At 42.0% G+C, this 25,178-nt stretch overlaps 2 protein-coding genes and 1 pseudogene across 2 annotated transcripts; all 3 read left to right on the top strand.

Moving 5' to 3' along the window:
- Positions 1-12,826: 12,826 nt before the first annotated feature.
- LOC141587821 (F-box/kelch-repeat protein At3g06240-like) lies at positions 12,827-14,056 on the top strand. The gene has a single exon (XM_074409289.1). The coding sequence runs from the start codon at positions 12,827-12,829 to the stop codon at positions 14,054-14,056; it is 1,230 nt and encodes a 409-aa protein (XP_074265390.1).
- A 3,846-nt stretch (positions 14,057-17,902) lies between these two features.
- Positions 17,903-19,093, top strand: LOC141587822 (protein FAR1-RELATED SEQUENCE 11-like; annotated as a pseudogene).
- Positions 19,094-20,444: 1,351 nt separating this feature from the next.
- On the top strand, positions 20,445-21,707 carry LOC141587823 (F-box/kelch-repeat protein At3g23880-like). Its single transcript, XM_074409290.1, has one exon. It carries the CDS (start codon positions 20,445-20,447, stop codon positions 21,705-21,707), a length of 1,263 nt encoding a protein of 420 aa, XP_074265391.1.
- Positions 21,708-25,178: the final 3,471 nt, after the last annotated feature.

The following is a 25,178-nucleotide window of genomic DNA, read 5'->3' on the forward strand; positions in this document are numbered from 1 at the left end:
GGAAGGGGGAAAGTGTGAGTAGGTGCGGGAGGAAAGCGGTGTGAATGTGATATTTTATTTGCTTAATTAATTAAGATATAGGAGTACTAGTAGTCTACTTGTTACAACTTAGAGGGCATTTCATGTGGTATTAATTACTCTTAGTATACGGACGGCTTTAAGGATGTTAGGGTTAGTTTTAAGAAAAGGAAACACACTTTTTAAGCAAAACCGTAGAAAAGGATTGCTTACTTTTTTCCTCTTTTATTTAGACTTTTTAAACAAGTGGTTCACGTCAAGTATAAATGGTCATTTATTCTCCACCCCAACCAAAAATTTCCTAAATGATCCGTATTATTGGATAATTTGTTTGTTTTTTTCCAATACGTTTTTTTCTTTTTTCGTCTTAAACACAATTAGTTGGTCACTAAGAAAAGATTACAACTAAAGATTATATGAATTCTCTACGTCTTTCATTATTGTAAACAATGTTATTAGAATCGAGATTCTACATTGTATCAATCGACTAGGTAAAATCAAATAGATAAAATCGAATCGTAGGATTGTAAGATCCTACAAACTAATTAAACATAGTTTTTATGTGGTAAAAACATATACAGTATTGATGGGACATATTCTGCACCGCTGACCAAGTCAACATGATTGAGCAAGGTCAAAGATATCCACAGCAAGTCAACGACTTGGACAATCTAGCCCGTCTGACCCATCGGCGGTCGTCACTGGTCTCGGCATGGTAACTGCCACAAATAGGGACACATATCCGCGCACTCATATCCAAGACCCCTCGGCGGCGAGTCAACGGGATCCGCCGGCCACCGGCCCATAGGCCCCTCGGCCGAGGGGTAGATCGATCTTTCCACCTCGCTAGCCACTTGGCCACTTGGCACCACGTGACAAAAGATGAAAGCTATAAATACTCCTCAACCTTCATTGAGGAAAGGATCCCAACTAATCCACAATTAAACCTAAATACACTATTCATCTGGTAATATCTTCCTTATCTCTCTACAATACACATTCAGCCAAGTAACAACTTATCTCTTAAGTTTACTGACTTGAGCGTCGGAGTGAGTACGCTTGGCACAAAGCCAAGCCCTCGCCTCGTTCATTGTTGCGGGAGAGGCCGTGAGGAACGATTGAGACCAAAGGAGAATCCAACTCAAGACATCATTCAACAAGCCACGGGTGGTAACTATACTTGATCCGGAATTACACAGGAACAATTGGCGCGTCGTGGGAAAAGACACTAGAAGCTAGTCACATTCATTCCCAAACAAAAAAAAAAAAAAAACAACAAAAACCCACCCAAAAAGCTAAGAAGATGTCAAAACAACAAGACGCGGTCGTGACCGACGAAACCGCATTTTACCACGATGACACTTTCAACAATTACCGTGAGTCGTGCGGCCCTCCACCGGCGGAGTAATCCAACCGGATTTTGGGATGCCGATAATGCCGGACACGTCGCCGCCAGCCAACCAGGTCACCATTATGGGACACGTGGTTGACATAGCAAAACTAAAGATGGTCCTGGACCTAATTGGTATACGCCTTTGCTCACACCGTCACGCCGACAAGAGCGGCGGAAAACGCCAGAGACCGGGGCCCAAACGTAACTCCGAGAAATTTGAACGAGCACTGGGAGAAGCGACCCGGCCAAGTCGCGGGGAACCCAAAGTGGGCGTGGTAGACCTAAGTCCTTCCCGCACTCATGGGAGGACAGCGTCCCCGCAACACGAACGAGGCTTACCCGGAGGAACTGGAGGAGTCCGACTCGGCGAGAGTTGGAGAAGAAGTCCGAGTCGAAGAAGAAGTCCTTCCCGCTACGAGGAGAGGAGCCGGATTAGGAATGCGAGGAGCCGATCGCGCGCGCGTTCGATACGCGGTCGACGGCCCCCTCAACGCCTACGTCCTAGACGTCCGGGTGCCAACTAAGCTCAAGTTACCACCTCTATCATACAAGGGAGACGGTGATCCGGCCGACCACGCTGAGGCTTTCGAGTCTTACATGTCGGTATGGGAACAGCCCGATGAGGTCTGGTGCCGAGTCTTCCCGACAACTTTGCATGGGATGGCTCAAAGTTGGTACAAGGGGCTTCCCGACGGCTCGGTATACTATTACGCCGACCTAAGAGACGCCTTTCTAGCCCAAAGACTCTTGCAACAAGAGAAGGGCCGTGGAGACATCGGACCTCCTAACTATCAAACAGGAGGGGGGCGAGTCTCTACGAAGCTATGTGAAGAGGTTCGACGGAAAGGTCCAGCAGATTCGAGAAATTAATCCCGAATTGGCGGCCTTCGCGTTGATGAAGGGCCTCCCAAGGGGAGACTTAAAAAATGAGCTCATCAAGTGCGGAGGGTCGAACTTGGACGCCGCTAGAAAAATGGCCGACCAGGCCATCAAGGTAGAGGACTATCACAAGACATGGGTAGGCCCCAGCGAGGCCGAGCACTCAGAAAAGAAGAGTCACGGGAGGACAACCGGATGAGAGACGCCGTGACAACAACGGGTCACGGTCCGATGAAAGACGCCGTGAGAATAATAGGTCACGGTCGGACAAACTGCGCCAGAGACAGGACTCGACGGGCGCGGGTGGAGTTCGGGAACGTACCACCGAGAGGCGGTATAGTGATAAGACCCCTCTCGTCGTATCAGCCGCCGAGGTCTTTGCCCTGAGCAAAAGCGAGGGCCGAAGTGGGAAAGACCCCCAAGCCAAAAAGTGACGGTGACACGAGCCGATCTTGTGAGTACCACGGCCACACCGGCCATTTAACCAACGATTGCCGGCATCTAAAGAATGCCATTGAAGAGCTGATCCGGAAGGGGAGCCTCGGCAAGTACGTTGCCTAAGGCCAAAAGACGGCCGACGCCGGCTCGGGTAAGAAATCCGTCTTGAACGGATAGGAGTGATCCATGTTGTCATCGGGGCAACGAGAACGGAGGGTCCGCCCATGGGCACAAACGGCACCTGAACGAGCTATATCAGGCCATCAACTTTGTGCCCAACACGGCGATCCCCGCTTCCAACATCCCCGATGTAACCATCGGAAGGAAGGACTACGAAGGAGTCATCGCTCCTCACGACGACCACTTGTAGTCAATTTGGACATATCCAACCACCTGGTCAAGAGGTGCACGATTGACACACGGCGCGTATACGAACATCATGTTCGGGGAGTGCTTCCTCGGCCTCTACCGAAAGTCAAGGACTTGAGCCCCCGCACCAACCCACTATACGGCTTCTCGGGGGCCGGCTTGGTACCACTGGGATCAATCGGACTCCGGTGACGTTCGGCGAAAAGAATGCGGCTAAAAATGTCCTAGCCGAGTTCGTGGTCATCGACGGCTCGTCCGCCTACAACGTTCTCATAGGCCGAGTCACCCTGAGCGAGGCCGACGCGGTGATGTCCATCGGGCCCTAACACGATGTATGTCTCGGACCGGGGGGAAGCGCATAAGCTCGTCTCCAAAGACGAGAATGACGAGGTGGTCAACGTCCAGATAGCCGCCAGAGGATGCAACATGCAATCCCTCAAAGTGGCCAAGAAATCAGAGAAAGGGAAAGGTCTATCCTTACAACAGGAGGGCGACCTCATGGATGTAACTAGCGGCTGACTAGGACGTTGTGCCTTCGACAGGCCATTAGGACGCTGGTAATCTCGGGAATAACCTATGTAGCGGCGGAGGTGTCCAAAACAGCTGTGGGCACCCCGACGCATGTTTTTACCTAAATGAAAAATCATCCAAGTCTTCCATCAAAATGTTCGCTCTTCCCATAGTCGCTAGAAAGCAGCAGACGCCGACTCACACTGTCATACCGACAAGAGCGGCAGTCTTTATCAGTAAGCAGATGTCGGCTCACACTGTCATACCGACAAGAGCGGCAGTCTCATGAAGAAATAGGCGCCGTCGCAGTCACCCCAAGTAGTAGACGCCACGGCAGTCACCCCAAGAGGTTGGACGCCGTCGCAGTCACTCCAAGTGGTAGACGCCACGGCAGTCTCATGAAGAAATAGGCGCCGTCGCAGTCACCCCAAGTAGTAGACGCCACGGCAGTCACCCCAAGAGGTTGGACGCCGTCGCAGTCCTCAAGTGGTAGACGCCACAGCGATCTCATGAAGAAACAGCGCCGTCGCAGTCACCCCAAGTAGTAGACGCCACGGCAGTCACCCCAAGAGGTTGGACGCCGTCGCAGTCACTCCAAGTGGTAGACGCCACGGCAGTCTCATGAAGAAATAGGCGTCGTCGCAGTCACCCCAAGTAGTAGACGCCACGGCAGTCACCCCAAGAGGTTGGACGCCGTCGCAGTCACTCCAAGTGGTAGACGCCACGACAGTCTCATGAAGAAACAGGCGCCGTCGCAGTCACCCCAAGTAGTAGACGCCACGGCAGATTCATGAAGAAGTAGATGCCGGCTCACACTGTCACACCGACAAGAGCGGCAATCACGACCATCGCAGTAGATACTCGCAAAGCAATCAAAATGCCTTAGAAGCGTTAACACGATTGAGATACGCGCTCTAGACTGCCTCGGCCAAGCCGAGGCGGAAACAAAAGAGACACTCAATTAATAACGTAAGAAGACAACCCAGACGAAGACAGAGGCGCTAAAAGTACAGTTGAGGCTCAAACACTAGCGCAAGAAAAAGAGGTAAGGTAAAAACCTCGGCCAGGCCGGAGGCAGAAGAAACGAGCTCTTATTAAAAAAATGTTCAACGAATTACAAGAAATTACAAGGACAAACCAAAAGACAAAAGGCTACGGATTTCATCTCCCTATGTCTGCCGTTGCTCGCCATCAGCAGCGGTAGTAGCACCTTCTTCAAGGGGCAACCCAGTAGCTCCCTCAGCAGCCTCAGCTTCAGCAGCCCCAGCCTTAGCCTCGGCAGCCCCAACTGCCCTTGCCCAATCGGCTTCCGCCTTGGCCGCCTTAGCTTTCTCAGCGATAGCTGCCGCCTCCTCGGCCGCTTTTTGCTCTATCTTCACTCTCGCCGCCTCCTTGACCCTCTCCTCCACGGCTTTCTCCTTAGCTTCGAGCTTATCGTCAAACAGCTTGTCGTATTTGTCCCACGGAAAGGAACCTTCAAGAGGAAAAAGCTCCTCAATTACTTCCCTGGCAGCTGCTTCGGCCAGATCCCGGAATTCGGAACACAGGTCGGGGAGCATTTTGGTTTGGAGCATCTCAATGTCGTCCTCCTTTTGCCTGATGATGGCCTCCTTGCTCCGGATCACCTTCCCCTGGATCTGAAATTTGCTCCTAAATTCATTCCTCTGCTGGAGATAAAGGTCGGCATGCCTCTGAACAAGGTCACACTTCTCCAGCAACTTTGCAACTTCGGCCGCAGCAGCCTCGGCCTTGGCTCTCTCAGCAAGGACCTCCTTTTCAGCGTCCTCCCTAAGCTTTCTCTCAGCCAAGAGCGCTTTCTCGACATCTCCCCTAAGCCTTCGCTCATTAAGGAGATCCAGCCTCGCCTTCGCGGCCACCTTCTTAGTGACATCAAGCTCAAGAGCGGACTGAGCCACGGCCTTCTCTTGCTCTATAATGCGAGCACCGGCCAGCTCGTTCCACCTCGCCAGCTCCTCGACCAACCTCGCACCTCGCGCCACGAGCCGGGAGGGGGAAACCTTCTGGGATGAAGGGTCAACAGTGACATTTCGATCACTAGTCTGCGGTCGGGAAAGGGAAACCTTCTGGGATGAAGACCCAATGGCGACGTCATGATCATCAGCCTGCGCGGGTTTCTCTTCCACTTGCTGCTCAACAGGAGCGGCGACTGACAGCGGCTGATCTACAAAATTTAAAGAAAGCATCAGTATCAACATACATCGACATGCCGAAGAGCCTGTCATCGGCAGCGCCTGATGAACCGGCTAAATCTGAGCCACCGGATAGATCAGTACCGTGCTTGGCCTTCTTGGCCGAAGGGCACATCTCCTCGTCAGCAGCAGAAGCAACGGCAGCGGTAAAGGTCGTCTGCTTTCTCTTACGGACAAGGGGAGACCCCTCCTCCTCGTCAGAATCATCCCCATTAGAGATGTAAACGATCTCCACCGTCTCCTTCTGAACAGGGGGGATGGGGGTGGAACCGATGTCGGCGCCACCACCGCCGAAGACTTTGTTCTTCGCGTACGGCGCAAGACTTGACTAACGACCCTCGCACAGGCTTCCACCGCATTCAAGCGTCTGTTTTGCTGGTCCATAAGCTCATTCGGCGACGTCCTGCGGTCATGGGTAAGAGCCTTGGGATGCAATTTAGCAACGGTCTTATCTTTGTGCAGCCCCATTCTCCGGAGGATATTCTCGAACAGTCCGCCCAAAGCGGTGCAAAGGAAACAAAGCGGGAGTTAGGTGGAAGAAATAAATCAAAGTTCGAAGAACAAGAACATTGAGAGCGATGATGGGCCTTGCACCGACCCCACTCACCCGCGCTAGGCGGGTATGAGACCGAGCATAGCAAAGCGGCTCATCCCGAAGAATGATCTGCGTCGGGGGAATCCATCTTCTCGGCACCCCACTCTCATCCGTCTCAAAGAGCCTCATCGCCAACTTCTCATCCGCGTTAAGGTAGACACACGGTGGCATCCATCTTGAGCTTCTTGTATGAAACCCACTTGTCACGCTCCGCCTTAGTCTCGCACCGCAAATTAACCGGGTCTTGGAAGGAGCGAGGCAATGGATAATCATCCAAGCACTTTAACGTACACCCACCGATCCCTCCGGTCCTTGCGGGAGGTAAGTTTGTCAACGAAGCATAACCATGCTCCGTTTGCACTGCTTGTACCATCCGACACGGTTGAAATCGATGGCGGGAGATAATGAAGCCGCGGAATAAATTCTTTTGTCGGGGCCTCTCCTTGAAGAGACACACCAAACAAAACCGACTATGGTCCTCATGGCCAACGGGTGTAGTTGGGCAACGGCAACGTTCATGGCTCTAATGATAGCCATAACGTACTCATTTAGCGGAAACCGGAGCCCGTACTCCAAATGCCGCATGTATACACCAGTATGACCCGGTGGAGGACAACAGACCGCCTGACCCTCCCTAGGAATAACGATCTCGTACCCCTCGCCAAAGGAGAAATGGTCCTCGAAAAATCTCTCACCGGAACAACGGGCAAGCTTATGGGTCCAAGCACAGTCAAGGCGGACCTTACAAGCGTCGCCGTGATCCATAACACGCTGCCTCTCCTCATTAGGGCGAGCCTTTTCAGCATCATCACCAAAATCGTCATCAACCTCATCGGAGTCATCCCATTCCTCCAAAACTCGAGGATCAACTTCAGGAGAAGGAGACCTAGGACCCCCCGGTGCAGAAGTACTAGCCCCGGCGTCGACGAGTAAGACATGATAGCAATAGTTACTTAACAAAATAAGAAGGAAGTTTGTTTGTTTACCTGAAAAAACGCTCACGGAGTAACAACTCGAAGATTAGAAGACAAAGAAAACCCTTGAAAGTTTAGAGGAAAATTTTAGAGAATGAAATTGGTGGCCAATTTCACGGGATAACTGCCCTATTTATAGGGAAAAGCCCATGAAGAAGGACCAATCAGAGAACAGCCCATGAAGCGTCAACCAATCAGCGTGCAGACACGTGTCGGACATGCAACCACGGGATGTCAATCGTTGCAACAGTTAGACGTCAATCAATGCAACAGTGACCAAGCGTCTTCAACACGCCTATTCATATCTCCTTACCTATTCACCTTCCTCAACAAATTCCCAAGCATCTGCTCTCCGCCGGCCACATAATCAACCAAGCTAGAAAGCGCCGGCAGGGGGCAATCAAAAACAACCGGCACTCCCAACCCTGGTCTCGGCAAGCGTCACTTTCTTTTCCACATCGGATGCCCTTTACGCATCCATGCGGAGGGGGGATATGGTACGGCCTAAGAAAGACCAGGCCGAGGCAAAAGAAGCCGCCGCAGAAGAAGCCGATGCAGGAAATTTTTTACAAATTACTTGCGCAGAATATACGCTCAAACATACATCGGAGCCCATACCACGGCATAGACTACGCTGGGGGCAAATTGATGGGGCATATTCTGCACCGCTGACCAAGTCAACATGATTGAGCAAGGTCAAAGATATCCACAGCAAGTCAACGACTTGGACAATCTAGCCGATGCAGCCCATCGGCCCGTCGGCCACCGGGTCTCGGCATGGTAACCTGCCGGTAGGGACACATATCCGCGTACTCATATCCAAGACCCCTCGGCGGCGAGTCAACAGGATCCGCCGGCCAGCCATAGGCCCCTCGGCCGAGGGGTAGATCAGTCTTTCCACCTGCTAGCCACTTGGCCACTTGGCCACTACGTGACAAAAGATGAAAGCCTATAAATACTCCTCAACCTTCATTGAGGAAAGGATCCCAACTAATCCACAATTAAACCTAAATACACTATTCATCTGGTAATATCTTCCTTATCTCTCTACAATACACATTCAGCCAAGTAACAACTTATCTCTTAAGTTTACTGACTTGAGCGTCGGAGTGAGTACGCTTGGCACAAAGCCAAGCCCTCAGTTCGTTCATTGTTGCAGGAGAGGCCGTGAGGAACGATTGAGACCAAAGGAGAATCCAACTCAAGACATCATTCAACAAGCCACGGGTGGTAACTATACTTGATCTGGAATTACACCCGGAACAAGTATAATTGAAGATCAAATCACTTAGGCTCTGTTTGGTAAAACGAACTGAAAAGGTAGTTGAAACCTGAAAAAGTAGCTGAAAATTAAAAAGCTAACTGAAACCTTGAAAATTTACTGATAAAGTAACTGAAAATTAGTAGCTGATAAGGTGACTGATTATATAAAAAATTGTGCGGCAAACTAATCGAAAATGTAGCTTATTTTGGTAAAATGATATAATAATTATTTAATATATTATAAATTGAAAGGGTAAAAAGGTAATATTACCAAGAATCAGATACCTAAAATGTGAAATGTTATTCTAGGTAGCATTTTATTTCAGGTAGCTTATTTGGGCAAATAAACTACTTGCTAAACACTTCTAGAAAAAAAAGCTACCTGAAATTTTTATCAAAAAAGCTACTTCAGTCATAACAGGTACCTGAAATGCCAAACGAAGCCTTAGTTTTTAATATTTATCCATAGAGTATTGATACCTAAGGATTTTAATTTCAAATATGTTTTTACAACACACACGAAATTTCCGTCTTACAATGTCACTATATAAAAAATTATATTTATACTTTTACTATAGAACGGAATCGTAAGATCGAAAGATCGTGTTATGATCTTATTTCTAAAATTTTCAAATGAATATGATCCTAAGTGTTCCGGGTGTAATTCCAGAGCAGTGTTGTTTACCACGCAAGCTTGGTGAATGGATGTCCTTCCTTGCCTTGACTCTTCCTCTCGGTCTCTCCTGAAACGATGAACAAACTGAGGGCTCGGCTTTGCACCGAGCGTACTCACTCCGACGCTCAAGTCAGTGAACTTAAAGGGATTAAGTTGTATGTTACTTGACAAAGTATATTGTAGAGAGATAAGGGAGTTTATACCAGATGAATAGTGAGTTTTAGGTTAGATTGTGGATCCTTTCCTCAATGAGGGTTGAGGAGTATTTATAGACTTTCACCTTTTGTCACGTAGTGGCCAAGTGGGCCAAGTGGCGTAGCAGGTGGAAAGTCTGTTCTACCCTCGGCCGAGGGACCCATGGCAGGCCGGCGGGCCCTGTTGACTCCATGCCGAGGGGTCTTGGATATGAGTACGCGGATATGTGTCCCGGCTGGCTGATGGCTCAGCCGGGACCCAGGTGACCGGCCGACAGGCTGCGTCGGTTAGGCGGTCTAACATGTTGACTTGCTGTCTCTTGATCTTTGACCTTGCTCAATATGTTGACTCGGTCAGCGGGTGCAGAATATGCCCCATCACTAAGATTCTACAACCATGATAAAATCGCAGGGATCGGGACAAGTATTTTTGTATCGTAAAGTCGTAGAATCGTAGGATTGAATCGGGATTTGATAACAATGATTGTACAATGTACCAATGTACTTGTTGTACCGCCATTTAGACCAGAATGTTCTGTTCCGTTTATTTAACATGGCCCATTTAGCATGCAAAACAAACGGATATAGACAAGATATTTTAAGAACATAACAAAGGCCGAACTACTAAACCAACCCACCTCGCTAATCGCTTATCCATGGGTAAGAAATTTAACGTGACCTCAACCCATATTCGACATGGTCCGCACTTAATCATCTCTAAATTGGACCAAAAAGTTGCATAAATATGAATGGTGAACAAAAATGTAAGCAAACCAGTGGGCCAAACCGTAATAGAGTAGGAGCTACTCAATCCGTATGATAAAAAGTACTTCGTAGTTTGTAAATGTCATTGAGCCCAATCATAAAGCCCACGGCTAATATCAGCCATTCAGCCTCTAATGTCAGAACTCTCACTAACACTCAATCCGTTCTAGTTAGTACTCTTTATATTTTGCTATTTAAATTTTAAAGTGTATTAGTTAATAGTTACACTTTTATTTTCTGATAAATAAATTGATTTATGTGGGTCTACATTTCCTTTTCATTTAAGTTGCTTTTAATTTTTAAATAATTATAATCTTATTTCACTCACATTGCCTTAATAATCGTGTATAAGACATAATGTAGAAACTATCGAGGCGAAGGGAGTATTAGAAAAACTCCCTTTGTACCAGACCAATGACAACACTTACCTAATACGGCTGTACCATACCAATGGTAACATTCCTTATTTGGCCCACAACATTACCAAATTATCCTTATATTCATTCGATATTTACATAAAATGCTATTACATACCCCACCTACCAACTCACAATTAAACCCACAATTACATACTCCACCTAGTTTCTTTTCTCTTTACCCCTTCTTTTACTCTCTTTTCTTAAAAATCTCATTTTTTATCACGTTACCATTTGTATGGTATGGACTATGGAGGGAGTATGAAATTTTGTAATTAACCATAATATGGGAGTATTAGTATACGAGTATATGATTTGAATTTACGGTTTTCTTGTTCATGTAAGGAGTATTTTCTTTGTCTAACTTATTTGTTAACTTTTTATATTTTTTATGAGTGATATTTATTAAAAAAAATAAATAATTAGAATGGACAAAATCGTTTTTAAGTCTTACTAAAAATACAGCCGTTTGGGGCGGGGTGGGTGGGAGGAAGGGTATCACTCATCCGCATTCATGAACTATAATGCGTATCCACATTCCGGATTCCTCCCACAACCTATCCCGGTGGAACTTTTTAAACCCACACCTATCTCACGGATATCCATTATTCCGCCAAATCGCCTTTCTTCTCTTGAAAAAATTTCTAAAAATATATAAATGACTATGATAAACACTACCATGTATGGAGAGGTAAGGACAAAGAATTAGTCTTACAGTAAAAACGGTTTTTACAATATCTTATTCGAAAATCATATAAAAAAATAAATTGAATACCCTTGTTATGAAAAATGGTAATTGGTGGAAGTCATATTAGTATATTTTGTAGATTTTAATTAGAGGTGTTCAAATGCGGGTTTAGGCCGACCATGGGCCGGGCTCACGTTTAATTTTTGGCCCACAGACAAGCGGGTTGGGTCTTTGTATTTTTTCTAAAATACCTTGTCCAGACCCGTTTTTTTAGCGGGCGGGATGGGTCGGATTCAATGGACGGGACGACCCATGAACAACTCTAATTTAAATACCTTTACATATTGTATAAAGGTTTTAATTTGTTGGCTTGTAGGTAGGGAGGACAATGGGTAAGGTTTGGGTCAGGTCCACCCAGACCCGGACCCGGATCCGAGATTTTCCCTTTGGACCCGTACCTGACCCAGATTCGCAAGGGTCTAAAATTTGAGGACCCATACCCGGACCCTATGAATAAGGGTCGGGTCTGGGTCTACCCGCGGGTCCGAGTTTCAGCCACTTTAATAACAAGATTAACAGTTATGGAGTCTATAATATTAAAAAAAAAATCATACTACTTTAACATTATGAGTTTATGAAAATCTATTGTACACTACCAAATCCAATATACATACCAAAGAGATTAAAAAAGACACAGAAGATCTAAATTAGTTTTACCTCAAAATACATGTGAAAGAATCAAACTCGGAACCCTAAAATCAATATCGTATTTGATAGTCGTCTCCATCTGACCGTTGCTGGCCGCCATCAATGGTGGTTGTCGGTCGCCGCCTATTAGAGAGGTGGTTGCAGTCGCGTATCAATGTTGTGATGGTGGTTTCCTTGTGTAAATGGTGGAGTGATGGTATTGTCAGAAGAGTTTGATTGGGTTTTATCACTTTATGGGATGAGAGAAGAGGAAGAAACTTTAATTGCTTTAATTTCTACGGTTTGGCAATATGGATTCAGAAAAGTTGTAATTTTGATTTTTTTTTTAAAGGGTTTAAGGGTCGGGTATGGGCCTCATAATTTAGACCCGAACCCGAAATATTTTCTTAAAACTCATACCTAACCCATACCCATTGTGTCTGAAAAAATAAGACTCATACCCAACCCATTAAGGTCCGACCCTCAGGATCTGGGTCCGACCCGACTGCCATCCCTACTTGTAGGCGTTGTAGCTGAGACAAATATGACAGCTCCAAATTTCTACCAACTCCCACACTATCTATCAGGTGGAAGTGGCTTTCATAGCTGGACTTCCATTATGAACACTATTATTATTTCCATGATTTCTTATGATCCTACACCTGAAAATTAGATTATATACGGAGTACTTGTGATCATCCCTTCAATCCAAAATCGAATTCCCCATTTCCCAAAAATTAGGTTATAAATAATGACTAACCCCCAAAATTCATCCAGTAGTAACAATCAATTCACCCTTATTTCAGTATTCAACTTCTTCCCACCCGAAATTTGGACTCAGATATTGGCTAAATTACCGGCGAAAAGCCTATTAAAATTCAGGTGCGTATGTAAATCTTGGTGCGCTATTATTGACGATCCTTATTTTATTCATTTTGTAATTCAACTTTCCCAAAACCCCAATTTTGGAAATAATAATAAATCATTATTAGTCCTCGATTGTTTGGTATACCGTGAATATCGAGGAACAGGGTGTTTGTTGATAGTTCGTCATGCCGAAACGTTTGAAGAAACCGCTCGTATTTTCAAGAAAGCTGATTTGTATTCGTACCGTAGAATCGGTAGTTGTAATGGGTTGTTCCTTGTTAGTAGAAACGATGGTTATCTTTTGTACCATAAAGAATTGAGATTGTGGAACCCTAGTATTCGTAAATCATTGGTAATTCCCGCTTGCCCATTTCCCTCGTCTTTGCTTAATGATTGTGTATATGTGTTTGGATATGCTCCTGTTATTAAGGATTATAAAGTCGTTGCGATTGCATTGGAAAAGAATGTGGGTGAAAAGCCTAGAATAATGTATGTTGCAGTGTATACACTCCGTGATCAACAATGGACTGTTAGAAATGATGGGTTGAATATCAGTTTTCCGAATACTATTGATATGTTTCAGCCATTTTATTCTGTATCGGCTGCTGTTTTCTTGAATGGAATGGCATATTGGCTTGGGAATATTAATAAAGATAGGTTTCAATTTACTCATCTTGGTTCCTTTGACTTTGATACCGAAGAAATTGCCTTTTCGGAACTGCCATCTAGTTGGGAGGAAGAAAGAGGCTCATGTAGGCTTTTGTTTCTTTTTGGGGAATCACTAGCGATTTTTAGAATTTCTGACGTAGTTTCCAGTATATGGGTGCTGGAACAGGACAAGAAAAGGAAGACATGGACTCTATGGTTCTCCGGGCAATCAAGTTTGGATGGTTATAATTTGTTCAAGAAGTACGATGGTTCAAAAGAAAAGGTTTTCTTTTGTGAGAGTGATGGTGGCTATTTTATTTGTCGGAATGAGTCATATAATATAGCTAGTTGTGAAGTGCAGGAGTTTGAAGGTTTTATAAGCCGCTATTTACAACTAGAAATGTATGCGGAGAGTTTGGTGTTGTCCAAAGGATATGGAGCTCGCGATTTGAGGTTTTTCCCTTGAATTAGCGGATGTCCGTCTTACCACTGATATTTGGGAAGAACCTCTGGCTGTTACCTGTTACTCTGTTAGTCAACCTACCATAAATATTTCAATTGCTACTTGTTCCTAATTTGTACTATTCATAGCTAGCGTATTGTTCTAGGCTTGTAGCTTTTTTTTCGTCTATGGCAGTTCATCGGCTTTGTACGCTTAGAATTCTGCAGTATGGGGTTGTAACTTGTAAGTTCTGTGGTGTGACTGGTGTCCTAAATATGTATATCAGTATATGTATGTCTGTTACATATGCTGCATATGAAACTCGTTGTCCTTCTTCAGAGTTAATCTAAGGTTGGATAACTTGTGCGTCTGTAAAATTACTCGTGTGAATGAATGTGCTTGCATGCTGAGCAGTGTAACATTGGTACAACTGATCTGACTTTGTTACTTAATTTTTTCTGGCTACTAATTGTGTCATGCTAGCAGAAATCTCGTGAGAAACCATAAATATTTGAGACTTGTTTTCGAATCTGAGCTACAAATGGCGATTTGAAGTTTCACATCTTGTATGAGTGATTCATTTGTTATGTTTTGGCTTTTGCTATGTGCTGGCTTTTGGGTACATAGCACCCGAAATTTTGGGATCACCTGTCAACAAATGAAATTGCTTCAATTTCATTGCCCTGAAGTAGAACACTTAAAAAGGGCCAAGTCGGACGAATGAGGAGTGTTGTTAGTCGAAAATCGAAACACTACTCATCTTAAGGTTGAATTGTTTCTGCAGAGTTGTATAAAGGCAGATTTATCATACTGAATCACTGAACATCACTAAAATCAGTAAAAATCGCACTTCAGTACATTCAGGTCTGGTGAACCCATGTCATAGAATTGCAGGTACCAAAATCAATCACTCTTTTTACGCAGTGTCCTGATCATTTGTTTACCGTTTTTATTATTTGCGGTAACCAAAATGATTGAGAAAGGGACTAACAAGAAAAGCATGCTTGAATAATACTGCACCAAAAATAATCATATCACTAACTTGGAAGCTGCAGCAGTGGGAGAGGGAGCCATATATCGCAGCAGCCACAATTAATCAGGTTTGAATGTACGCTGCTGCTGCTATGGCTCCCCCTCACTACTGTAGCTTCCTGGCTGTGAAGAAACTAAGGTGTCGTTGAGTGACAGAAGCAAGCTTATCAGCAGGATTGGAACCTTATTGGGCGACAGTCCGAAGTGCTTCCATTGCTTCAGAAACTTTGGTCTTCAAAGCATCTAAGGATTCGAGCAAGTGCAAAACTTCTGGCTAGTCCATCTCAAGAGACATACCTGTCACCTTTGCTGCATTCTCATGCTCTATGGCGTCCAATAGTGGGTACAAGCTTTCTCCTAGCATCGTCCGCTGCTGTTCTGGAGATGAGTTAGCCAATGTAATTGCTAAAGCAGTAATCGGGACAGGCTGCGCCATTTCAGTATCATGTGAAGGCATGACACCCATGTCATATGTTGGAAGCATAGCTTCAGGAATTGGGACCTCGGACATGTTATAGCCAGGTGGGTATCTGTAAACACTCCCTCTTGGAAGCATCTGTTGCTGCATCATAGGCAAACATGTCAAATTTCCACTCTTTAAAATGAAATATTTTAGAAATACTCTAAATTCTTTTCTCATTTTCCGAGATAAAATAAAAAACCCAAAAATAGTACTTCGTATATAATTAAATGCAAAAAAGTAAAAAGTAAAAATACTTTCTCCATCCCGATTGCTATTTTTATCTGTTTTATTTTGGATTAAGATTGTGGAATCCTTCTATTTACAAATCGTTGGTTCTTCTCGCGAGTCCACTTCCCCCTTGTTATTTCGGTCCTAGGTATTTGTTTGGGTTCGCCCCTAAGAGTCGAGATTATAAAGTGGTTGAGATTGCATTTGACTTTTGTCAGGGTAAAGAGCCTAGAAATATGTATTATGCAGTTTATGCACTTCGTGATCAACAATGGACCGTTAGAAAAGATCCCCTCAATGTCGCTAATTTGTACAACACTTGCCATACGATTGTGCCGTTTTATTCTCTACGAACTGCTGTTTTCTTTCGAGGGGCAGCATACTGGCTGGGACAAAATCATAACCACATGCGTGCAATAACTCATCTTGGTTCCTTTGACTTTGATACGGAAAATGTTACCTTTTTGGAACTGCCATTTAGATTGGACGAAAGAGGCTACCTGAGGTTCCTTTTTTTTCTTGGGGGGTCGTTAGCGGTTTTCAGTATTTCTGAGGTAACTTCCAGCATATGGGTGCTAGAACAGGACAACGAAAAGGGGCCATGGACTCACTCTATGGTTCTCTGGGCAATCAAGTCGGGATGGTTGTCAGTTGTTTGATGTCGTGTCTTTAGTAAGAAGGATTTTCTATTGTGAAAGGGATGGTGGCTATTTTATTTATAAGAACAAGGCTTATAATATAACTACTTGCCAAGTCCATGAGCTCAATAAATCTATGAGCTCCCATTTAGATTTGGAAAAGTATTTCGAAAGCTTGGTGTTTTGTCCAAAGGATATTGAGCCCATGATTTGAGGGATATCCGATGAAGAACCTCCGGCTGTTACCTAACCAACAAAAGATATGTCAATGGGCTACTCACCCCTCTTGTTGCTCGATTAGCCGGGATACATATTATTCCTAGCATATCCCCTCTTGTTGTTCGATTAGTTCTTTGGCTTCAGTGAGGATACGTATTGTTCCTAGTATATTGTCGTAGCTGATTTATATTTGTCCCGACAGTCGCTAGATTTCGGCAGATATAAGTTTAAGTTGTGGTATACATAAGTACTTTATATTTCTTTTTCGCGTTTTCTTAGATTCTTCATGATTGTTATTGCTAATATATTTCTTATTCCCACTTTCACGATGAAACAACGATACATGTCAAAAACCATTCGAGTTTCTGCTACATATGCTGCAGCTTTGGCGAAGAACCTGCGGCTGTTATTCAACCAACCGCAGTTACAACAATTGCTACTCTGATCTTTCCTTTTGATGTTTGCTTAGCGATATTCTGCAAAGATGAGTTTAGGTTATATGATACTCATTTGTCTATGTGGATAATGATAGGCGCCACCTGGAGCTTATTGTTAAGTTTAATCTAAGGTTTGCACACATTAACCTTTGAGCCGATTCGAGAATATGAAACCCTGGTGTTGTTTGCTAAGCTTTCCTCCTGTTGTTTGACTAGCCAGTACGTTTTGTGATTAATTATGATTGAAGGGTGGAATGCGACTGGTCCGATTCGAGCATATTTTTATGTGCTTATCTACTTTTGTTATTGTGGTGCAGTAGGTGCAACTACATTTCCTATTCTTTTACTTCTAATCGTCACAAACAGGGGATGTCTAAGGCCACGGGTAACCACGGGCGTGGGAACCGGGCCTCCGTTTTTCGTCACCGTATCATAAGCTTTTATTAATGAAATTCAATACAAATCTCGAAGTATAATATACTTAAGCATTCATTTCGGGGCCTCATTTTTCCGTGTCACACCAGACCTCCATTTGTTTTAAGACGCCCTAAATTCACAAAGGGAATGTTAATTCTTTACGAGCAAGTAGAATTGGATGTAGTAGAAGGAAACGTTAATTCTTGTTGCCTGGAATCTGGAGGTTGTTGATAGTAATGTCGGATAATGTTTTAGGATCAAGACTCTACATTGCATCGATGTAGTGGGTGAGATGAACTTGGATGACGGAAGCGATTAAGTTGGAAATGAAGTATACAAAACATGCTTTTTGTATATGGCATATCACATCTAAATTTTCCGGTTGGTTTACTGCACTTCTTAGAGCCCAATATTCACATTGGTGTGCGGAGTTTTATCGAATTTATAAATTGGACAACATCGATGATTTTGAAAGAGAATGGTCTCTTGCGGTTTCGAAGTTTAACTTACAAGAAAATAAGCATGTACTTGGTTTATATGAAATCAAAGAAAGTTGGGTGCCTGCTTATCTTCGTGGCTATTTTTTTGGTGGAATGACGACAACGGGAAGATGTGAAAGTATCAATGGTTTTGTAAAACGTTTTACGTCGTCACGTTCACGCTTGACAGAACTTATCAAACAGGTAATTACTCCCTTACAATACTACGTTTTGACAGTAGCATGCATACATCATTATATATTATTTTTGCTAGTAGCATTCTCATGTAAAATATAGAATTCATGTCCTATGTTCATGATTATGCTGATAGTGGGTTAACTTATTTTGATCTTTTCATGTTTGTGTGTCTATACTCACAGATATATGGTGATTTAGTATTTAGATGTCTTACGTTTTATTGTCAAATGGACAGGTTGATCTTGCTGTTGAGGATATTGGTCAAACCCAACTTCGTTATACCATGTTAGATACATATAGGGGATCTTCTTTGCGTACGTTATCCCCTTTAGAAGAGCAGGTATACAAATCATTCACTGCATTTTCTTTCAAAAAGTTTCAAGAGGAGTTTGAAAGAGCTACTCAATACACGGTAAGCAAAGATCACAATTCAGTTTTTTGGGTGCAACATTACAAGGAGTCACGTACACAAAAGCACGGTGTGATATGGAATGGCGACAATATTAATTGCAGTTGCAAACTTTTTGAATTTTGGGGCATTCTTTGCCGCCATATATTATCTGTGTGTATACACAAAGATTGTTTCGAAATCCCGTGATGAGTTCCATGTAGGCCGAGTTGGTGTTTCAATCGTTAATCCAATGGAGGTAAATTGCGAGGACATAAGTGATCCTACTATTGATCTTGGAATGGATGATTTTATTGCTACTCCGCCAATTTCAAAGACTAAAGGTCGTCCTAAATTTAGACGAGAAATAGGGGGAAAGGAAGCTGCTCAAAAGAAGACGAGAAGTTGTACTTGGTGCAAGAAGTCGGGACACAACATCAGTACTTGTCCCGATAAGGAGAATGTCGATGCGAACATTGGCTCACCAATCGTTGCAAAGAAAAGAAAGAAAAGTGTTGAAGCGCGTGATGGATTAAATCCTGTTTTCTGCTTGAAACAATAGACTGGTTTTTGTTTTTTTTTTTTTTTTTTTTTTTTTTCATATCAGCATTAACAACTTTTAAAAATTTTTACATTATTATTTGTTTGGAACAAATTTTATTATTTTGTATTGCAATTACAGTTGAATTCAACGTTTTAATTAAACAATGTCTTCTACTAGACTACCAATTACTCAGTATGATATATTAAAGTGTTAAAAAAACGTCTAACATGAACAAATGGAAGTGACAGTATAAAAAAAATGAGGGAGTATTATGATGTTCATAGGAAATTTGACAGGTGAGAAAAAAAATAGTAGAAGCATAGAAAAGGAAAGAATAAAAGAGGAGAGAGAAAAATATACTAATTAAATTATCTTGATATCTTAATAAATAATTAATTGTAGATAATTAGAAAGATTCCTCTTATCATGTGCATTATTAGTTATTAAAATGTGCCCTTAGGGCACATTTTAGAAAAACCGAAAAGCGAATTAATTTCAAAATGAGTTCAATAATAAGAGGCTCTAAATAGTTATCTAAGCTATTTTAAAGAGGTTAGTTATTATCTAGTCAATCCATCCCAATATTAATTCAAATAAGTATATTACTCATGTTGATGGTTCGTGTCGAGACTCGAAAGACCTATATCTTTCTCGACGTCTCGGCTAGGTTTTCTGTTACGTTAGTATCAACTATCAACCTAATTACATAAGTGGGTCATAATAATGTGTGCTCTTTTTTTTTTTTTTTTTGTGACAAATGTCTTAATCTTAATTCATTAGTTTTGTATCGGGTCGTGTCGTTCTCTAAGTAGATTCATTTATTGCCACAACCTAATTGCATAATTGCGTCATGATCATATAGTCATATATGGAACCGAAACGATTAAATAGAATGGGGCTGAACTCAATATTACTATATTAGTAGCTGATCAATTGAACCGTGTGAAACCGAAGTGAGTTGGAGCCCATGGCGGTAGTATACCTCACAAAATTGACACAACCCAAATAATTCAGCCCGAATAACCCCTCTTGATACCCGAGCTAAAGACCCAAACCCGAATTAACCGACCCTATCTATATGAAATAACTCGATCATATGTTGTTGAAAACTGATTATTATCTTATAAATAACTTGATAATAACGGACTCGAAAATAACTCTAATCCGAAATAATCCAATCCAACCCGAATTCGTGCTAACCCGACCTAGCCCGGCTTGAACTAACCCAATTGAAATCCGACCTAATAACCCTTTTAGGGGAGTTGTAGGTGAGCTGAAATTAACCCTAAAAGTTCTTGACCTAATACCATAACAATATGTGATTGAATAACGAGAGAGATAAAGAGGAACAGTAGATTTTAGCTCTCCAATGAGAGCAAGTGTAAATGGAGAGCAAAATAGGTGCTCTCCATTTTTTCGTATTGTACATGCTCTTAGAGAAATCCTCTTTCGAGTCGACGGATTCTGCCTAAGAAAGAAGAAATCATCAAAGTACTTACCACCCGAAATTTGGACTCAGATTTTCACAAAATTTCCAGCCAAAAGCTTAGTAAGAATCAGGTGCGTATGTAAATATTGGTGCTCTATTATTGATGACCCTGATTTCGTTCACTTGCATCTTCAACTTTTCCAAATCAATCATGGGAATAATCAGTTATTCGTAGCCTTCGAGGGTAATGAGCTTAATATCCGTGGAGATAGACAGTGGTCGTTGACTCTTCGTGACTCTCAAAATCTTCGAAATACCTATAGTCTTTTTTGGAAATCTTATGACTACTTTTGCATTATAGGTAGCTGTAATGGGTTGCTTTTAGTGGCAAAATGTAGTTCTATTTACTTTGACAGTTTAATATTGTGGAACCCTTGTATTCGCAAATCGTTGCTACTTCCTCATTGCCCAATTCCCTGCTATCTATTACGTACCAAGTATTTGTTAGGGTACTCCCCTGATAGTAAGGATTATAAGGTAGTCGCGTTCACATATGAATTTGATGATACTTGGGGTATAGAGGACAGAAAGATACATTTTGCAGTTTATACACTCCGTGATCAACTATGGACTGTCAGAAATCTCGACATTACTAATACTAGTATGTTTGATCTTTATTCTTTGTCAACTGCTGTTTTCTTTCGAGGGGCGGCATACTGGCTTGTTAATAATGATAAAAAAAGTAGCGGATTATTAACTCATCTTGGTTCCTTTGACTTCGATAATGAAAGAATCACCTTTTTGGAACTGCCAATTAGTTTGGACAAAACAAGCTTCTTGTGGTTTTTGTTTCTTCTTGGGGACTCGCTAGCGATTTTCAGTATTTCTAAGGTAACTTCTAGTATATGGGTGCTAAAAAGGGACAACATAAAGCTTTCCTGGACTCTATGGTTTTCGGGGAAATCAAGTCCGGAAGGTTATGAAGTATTCGAGTCGTGTTATGGTAAATTTGGAAAGGTGTTCTATTGCAACGGCGGCTATTTTGTCTGTGGGAAGCTCATTTATAATATAGCTAGTTGTCAAGTGCAAGAGTTCTATAAATCTATGAGCTCCACTTCACAACTGGAAAGGTATTCAGAGAGCTTGGTGTTATCCAATGCATACGGAGCCTGCGATTTGAGGGTTATGTTTCCGTTATTGTAATGATCTTGGGAAGAACCTCTAGCTGTCATTTGACCAACCGCAGTTACAACAATTGCTACTCTTTCTTGTTGATGTTCGCTAAGGGAGAATTCGTACTATTCCTAGCATATTGCCATAGTTTTTTGTTTTTTTTTTTTGTTTGGCAGTCCTTGCCTTTTTAATTTGTGTGCCTTGAATTTTGCAGATATAATTATGGAGTATAAGATATATGGTATTCATTTTTTTTTTATTTACATATGCTGCACCTCTGCAATAATAATGATAATCACCCTAATTCTCAAGAGTTAGACTAATGTCAGATAATTTGCTGTACATCTGTGAAATTTCTCTATTATATGAATGAATTAGGTGACGTGCAGGAAACTAACTAAGAATCCATAAACATGTGATTGTTATTTTCCAATTTGAGCTGCTGGTTAAGTTTAATCTAATCTTTACACATTACACATTTACACCTTTGAGCCGATTTGAGAATATGAAACCCTTGTGTTAGAAAATCACGGCTGCTTCTCCCTTACTCGTTTCCGTTCCCTTTTGAGTCGTGACACTATGTATGTGCGTCTGGATTTCCTTGACTTTTAATTTGGAGACACTTATATTTTTGCCTTTTATACTTGGGTTGATAGAGAAACTTCCTCGATTTTTGTTGCTTCTTAAGCAATTCCTACTGTTTTGTCTATTTTTACAAGATCCATACTTCCAGCATAAGGTGCTCGAACAGGACAGCAGAAAGGGGTTTGGAATCTACGGTTTTCAGGACGTTCAAGTAACTTGCGATTCATCTCTGAATTTTATCTTATATTCTGTATCAATGAATGAGCTTGCATGCTGAGTAGTATGAATGAACGAGCTTGCATTCCGAGTCTAATCTGTGATTGTTTTTTCGACTTTAAGTTCGCTAATGACGATTAAAAGTTTCACATCTTGTACATGATTGATTCATATGCAAGGGGCATTTGCTATGTTCAGGCTTTTGGCTGAGTGTGCGTTTTAGAACAGAGGCAAAGGGTAATAGAAAATGAGAGTTTGGAGAATTTGGAGCCATAAGCTTTCGTCCAAGTTTTCAAAACTATATTGAAACATCCACAAGAATTAAAAAATGCTTGGAATAATATGGATACGGAAAAACATGGTTTTTTAACAATTTATTGAAAGATGGTCTCTTCAAAGTCCTAAGTACTCCCTCCTATTCTAAATAACTCTCCCTATTTCCTTTTTCGTCTATTCACAATACTATTCCTATTTCCTTATTTGGCAAACTTTTATACTTATTTTAACCCCCCCACCCCACAACAATACCCCACAATACTCATACTTTATCTTATTATAATCACCTTACCCCACAACAATACTTATTTTAATCACACAATACCTTCCTTCTCTCCAATCTCCTACCCCACTACAATATTTTACCATATAATACTCCCCTCCCTTCAATCCCGTGCCCTCCATGAAAGGGGATGATTATTAAGAATAGGAGGGAGTATTATTTTTGGCTTATTTTTATTTTGGGTATGTTTCATTAGTAAAATCACCCTACTCTATTTGTGAAGCACAAATTCTTATTTCAGACCGTAAGATTCGTCTGAAATAATAAGACTAGCCGTTTCCTCTCACAAAATACCCATTTAGGAAGTGAGTGGGAAAGCACATGGGGTGTCCCACCACCCATGTGATTTACACACTTGTGAGAGGTTTTATTGTTTCAGACGTATCTTGCGGTATGAAGCAAGACGGACTGAAGTCATTTTGTAAAATGACTTATACGCGAATATTACCCAACAACTCAACATCCAAAACTAATCCGAATCCCAAAATAATACTCCGTACACTAATTGTTAGATAAGACTCTCTTTTACCATAAGACCAACCCAACAACTAAAAGCCCAACAAAAAAAAGAAAATTCATGTAAAACAAAGATTTGAAAGAAACCAACTACGAGTATACTCCCTCCCAGTCACTATAATGTTCCCACTTTCCCGAAACGGATTATTCAACTAATGTTCCCATTTCCTTTTTTGGTAACTTTTACTCTTATTTTATTCATTCCTCTCTCCTATCACCAAACCCCACACAACTCTTTTACTCCTATTTTATTACTTTCCTTTATGTTTTGGCCCCACAATTCTTTATTTAACTAATAATAATTCATCCCTCTCTCCTATCACCAACCCCACACAACTCTTTTACTCCTATTTTATTACTTTCCTTTATGTTTTGGCCCCACAATTCTTTATTTAACTAATAATAATTCATCCCTCTCTCCTATCACCAACCCCACACAACTCTTTTACTCCTATTTTAATACTTTTCCTTAAGTATTGTGCCCATATCAAATGGGAACAATATAGTGACTGGGAGGGAGTATCATACTACCACTAACTGTACTACATTCTACTCTTTTCTTCTTTCAATCCCTCAACTTGTTTTCCCTTCTACTGCATCCTTACTCTGGCCTCGTACACTCATAGATCGACTATAGTATTCCTCCACAACCAGCAGCCTACAAAAATATCTGTTTGAAGGCCATGAATTTGTTAGTTAAAACACTTGGTTTTCAAAATAAAATTCGTAGCCATTACTCTAAAAACCTTACTTGACAAAATTGAAGAAATTTTCTAATTTTATAACAAAAAGAAGCACTATAGGTAGGAACTTGATTTTTCATCATAGTTATATGGAGGTTTTCAAGTAAAATTGGGAGTATTAAAGTTAAAAGTTTTAGATGTTCAATTATGTACCTGGGTCAGTTAAAATAGTGAGCTGACTATGTTCTATGTAAAGGTTTTAAGTTAACTTGAAAACTCATAATTTTCAACTTAAAATTCAAAGTTTTCAATATAAAAACTTAAGTATTTAAGTTTAAACAATTAGTCAAAATTTACAAGCATTGAATTTTAGTTTACAAACTAAAATTATGTACCTGGGTAGTTGACTAGTTGGTGTTGGCTGTTGGCAGTAAGTATCAACACCATTTCTTTAGTTTTAATTGATTGGAAAATGGTGAGAAAGAGTTGCACACTGGTGATGAGAACTACGGCAATTTCGAAGGTTGTGAGGACGTGGACGGTAGAAGTGGCGGTGTAGGTGGCAAGCGTGAGGACGTGCATTGTAGAAGCGGTGGAGTAGTTCGCCGTGATTACGACATGGACAAAAATTATGGTGGAGATGGTGTGGCCGTGTGGGATGGTGGACGAAGGAGTTTATAAATTTGTTTTTATATATATAACCTCTTTTTTGTTTGTGGGGTATTACGTGGTTTTCACTATTATTGGGCTAATTCTCCTATTGGGGTCCGTTCTATGCTATAGGACGGTCTTATAGGAGAGTTGTTGTACTCCGTATGACAACTTAACATCCAAAAGTGATCCAACGCCCAAAATAACCCAACTCAAATAAAAGTACGAAATACAAAATACTCCCTCCTATTCTATATATTCTTCCCTATTTCCTAAAACGGATTATTCAGG

The sequence above is a fragment of the Silene latifolia genome, chromosome 6 (assembly GCF_048544455.1).
Source record: "Silene latifolia isolate original U9 population chromosome 6, ASM4854445v1, whole genome shotgun sequence".
Classification (NCBI taxonomy): Eukaryota; Viridiplantae; Streptophyta; class Magnoliopsida; order Caryophyllales; family Caryophyllaceae; genus Silene; species Silene latifolia.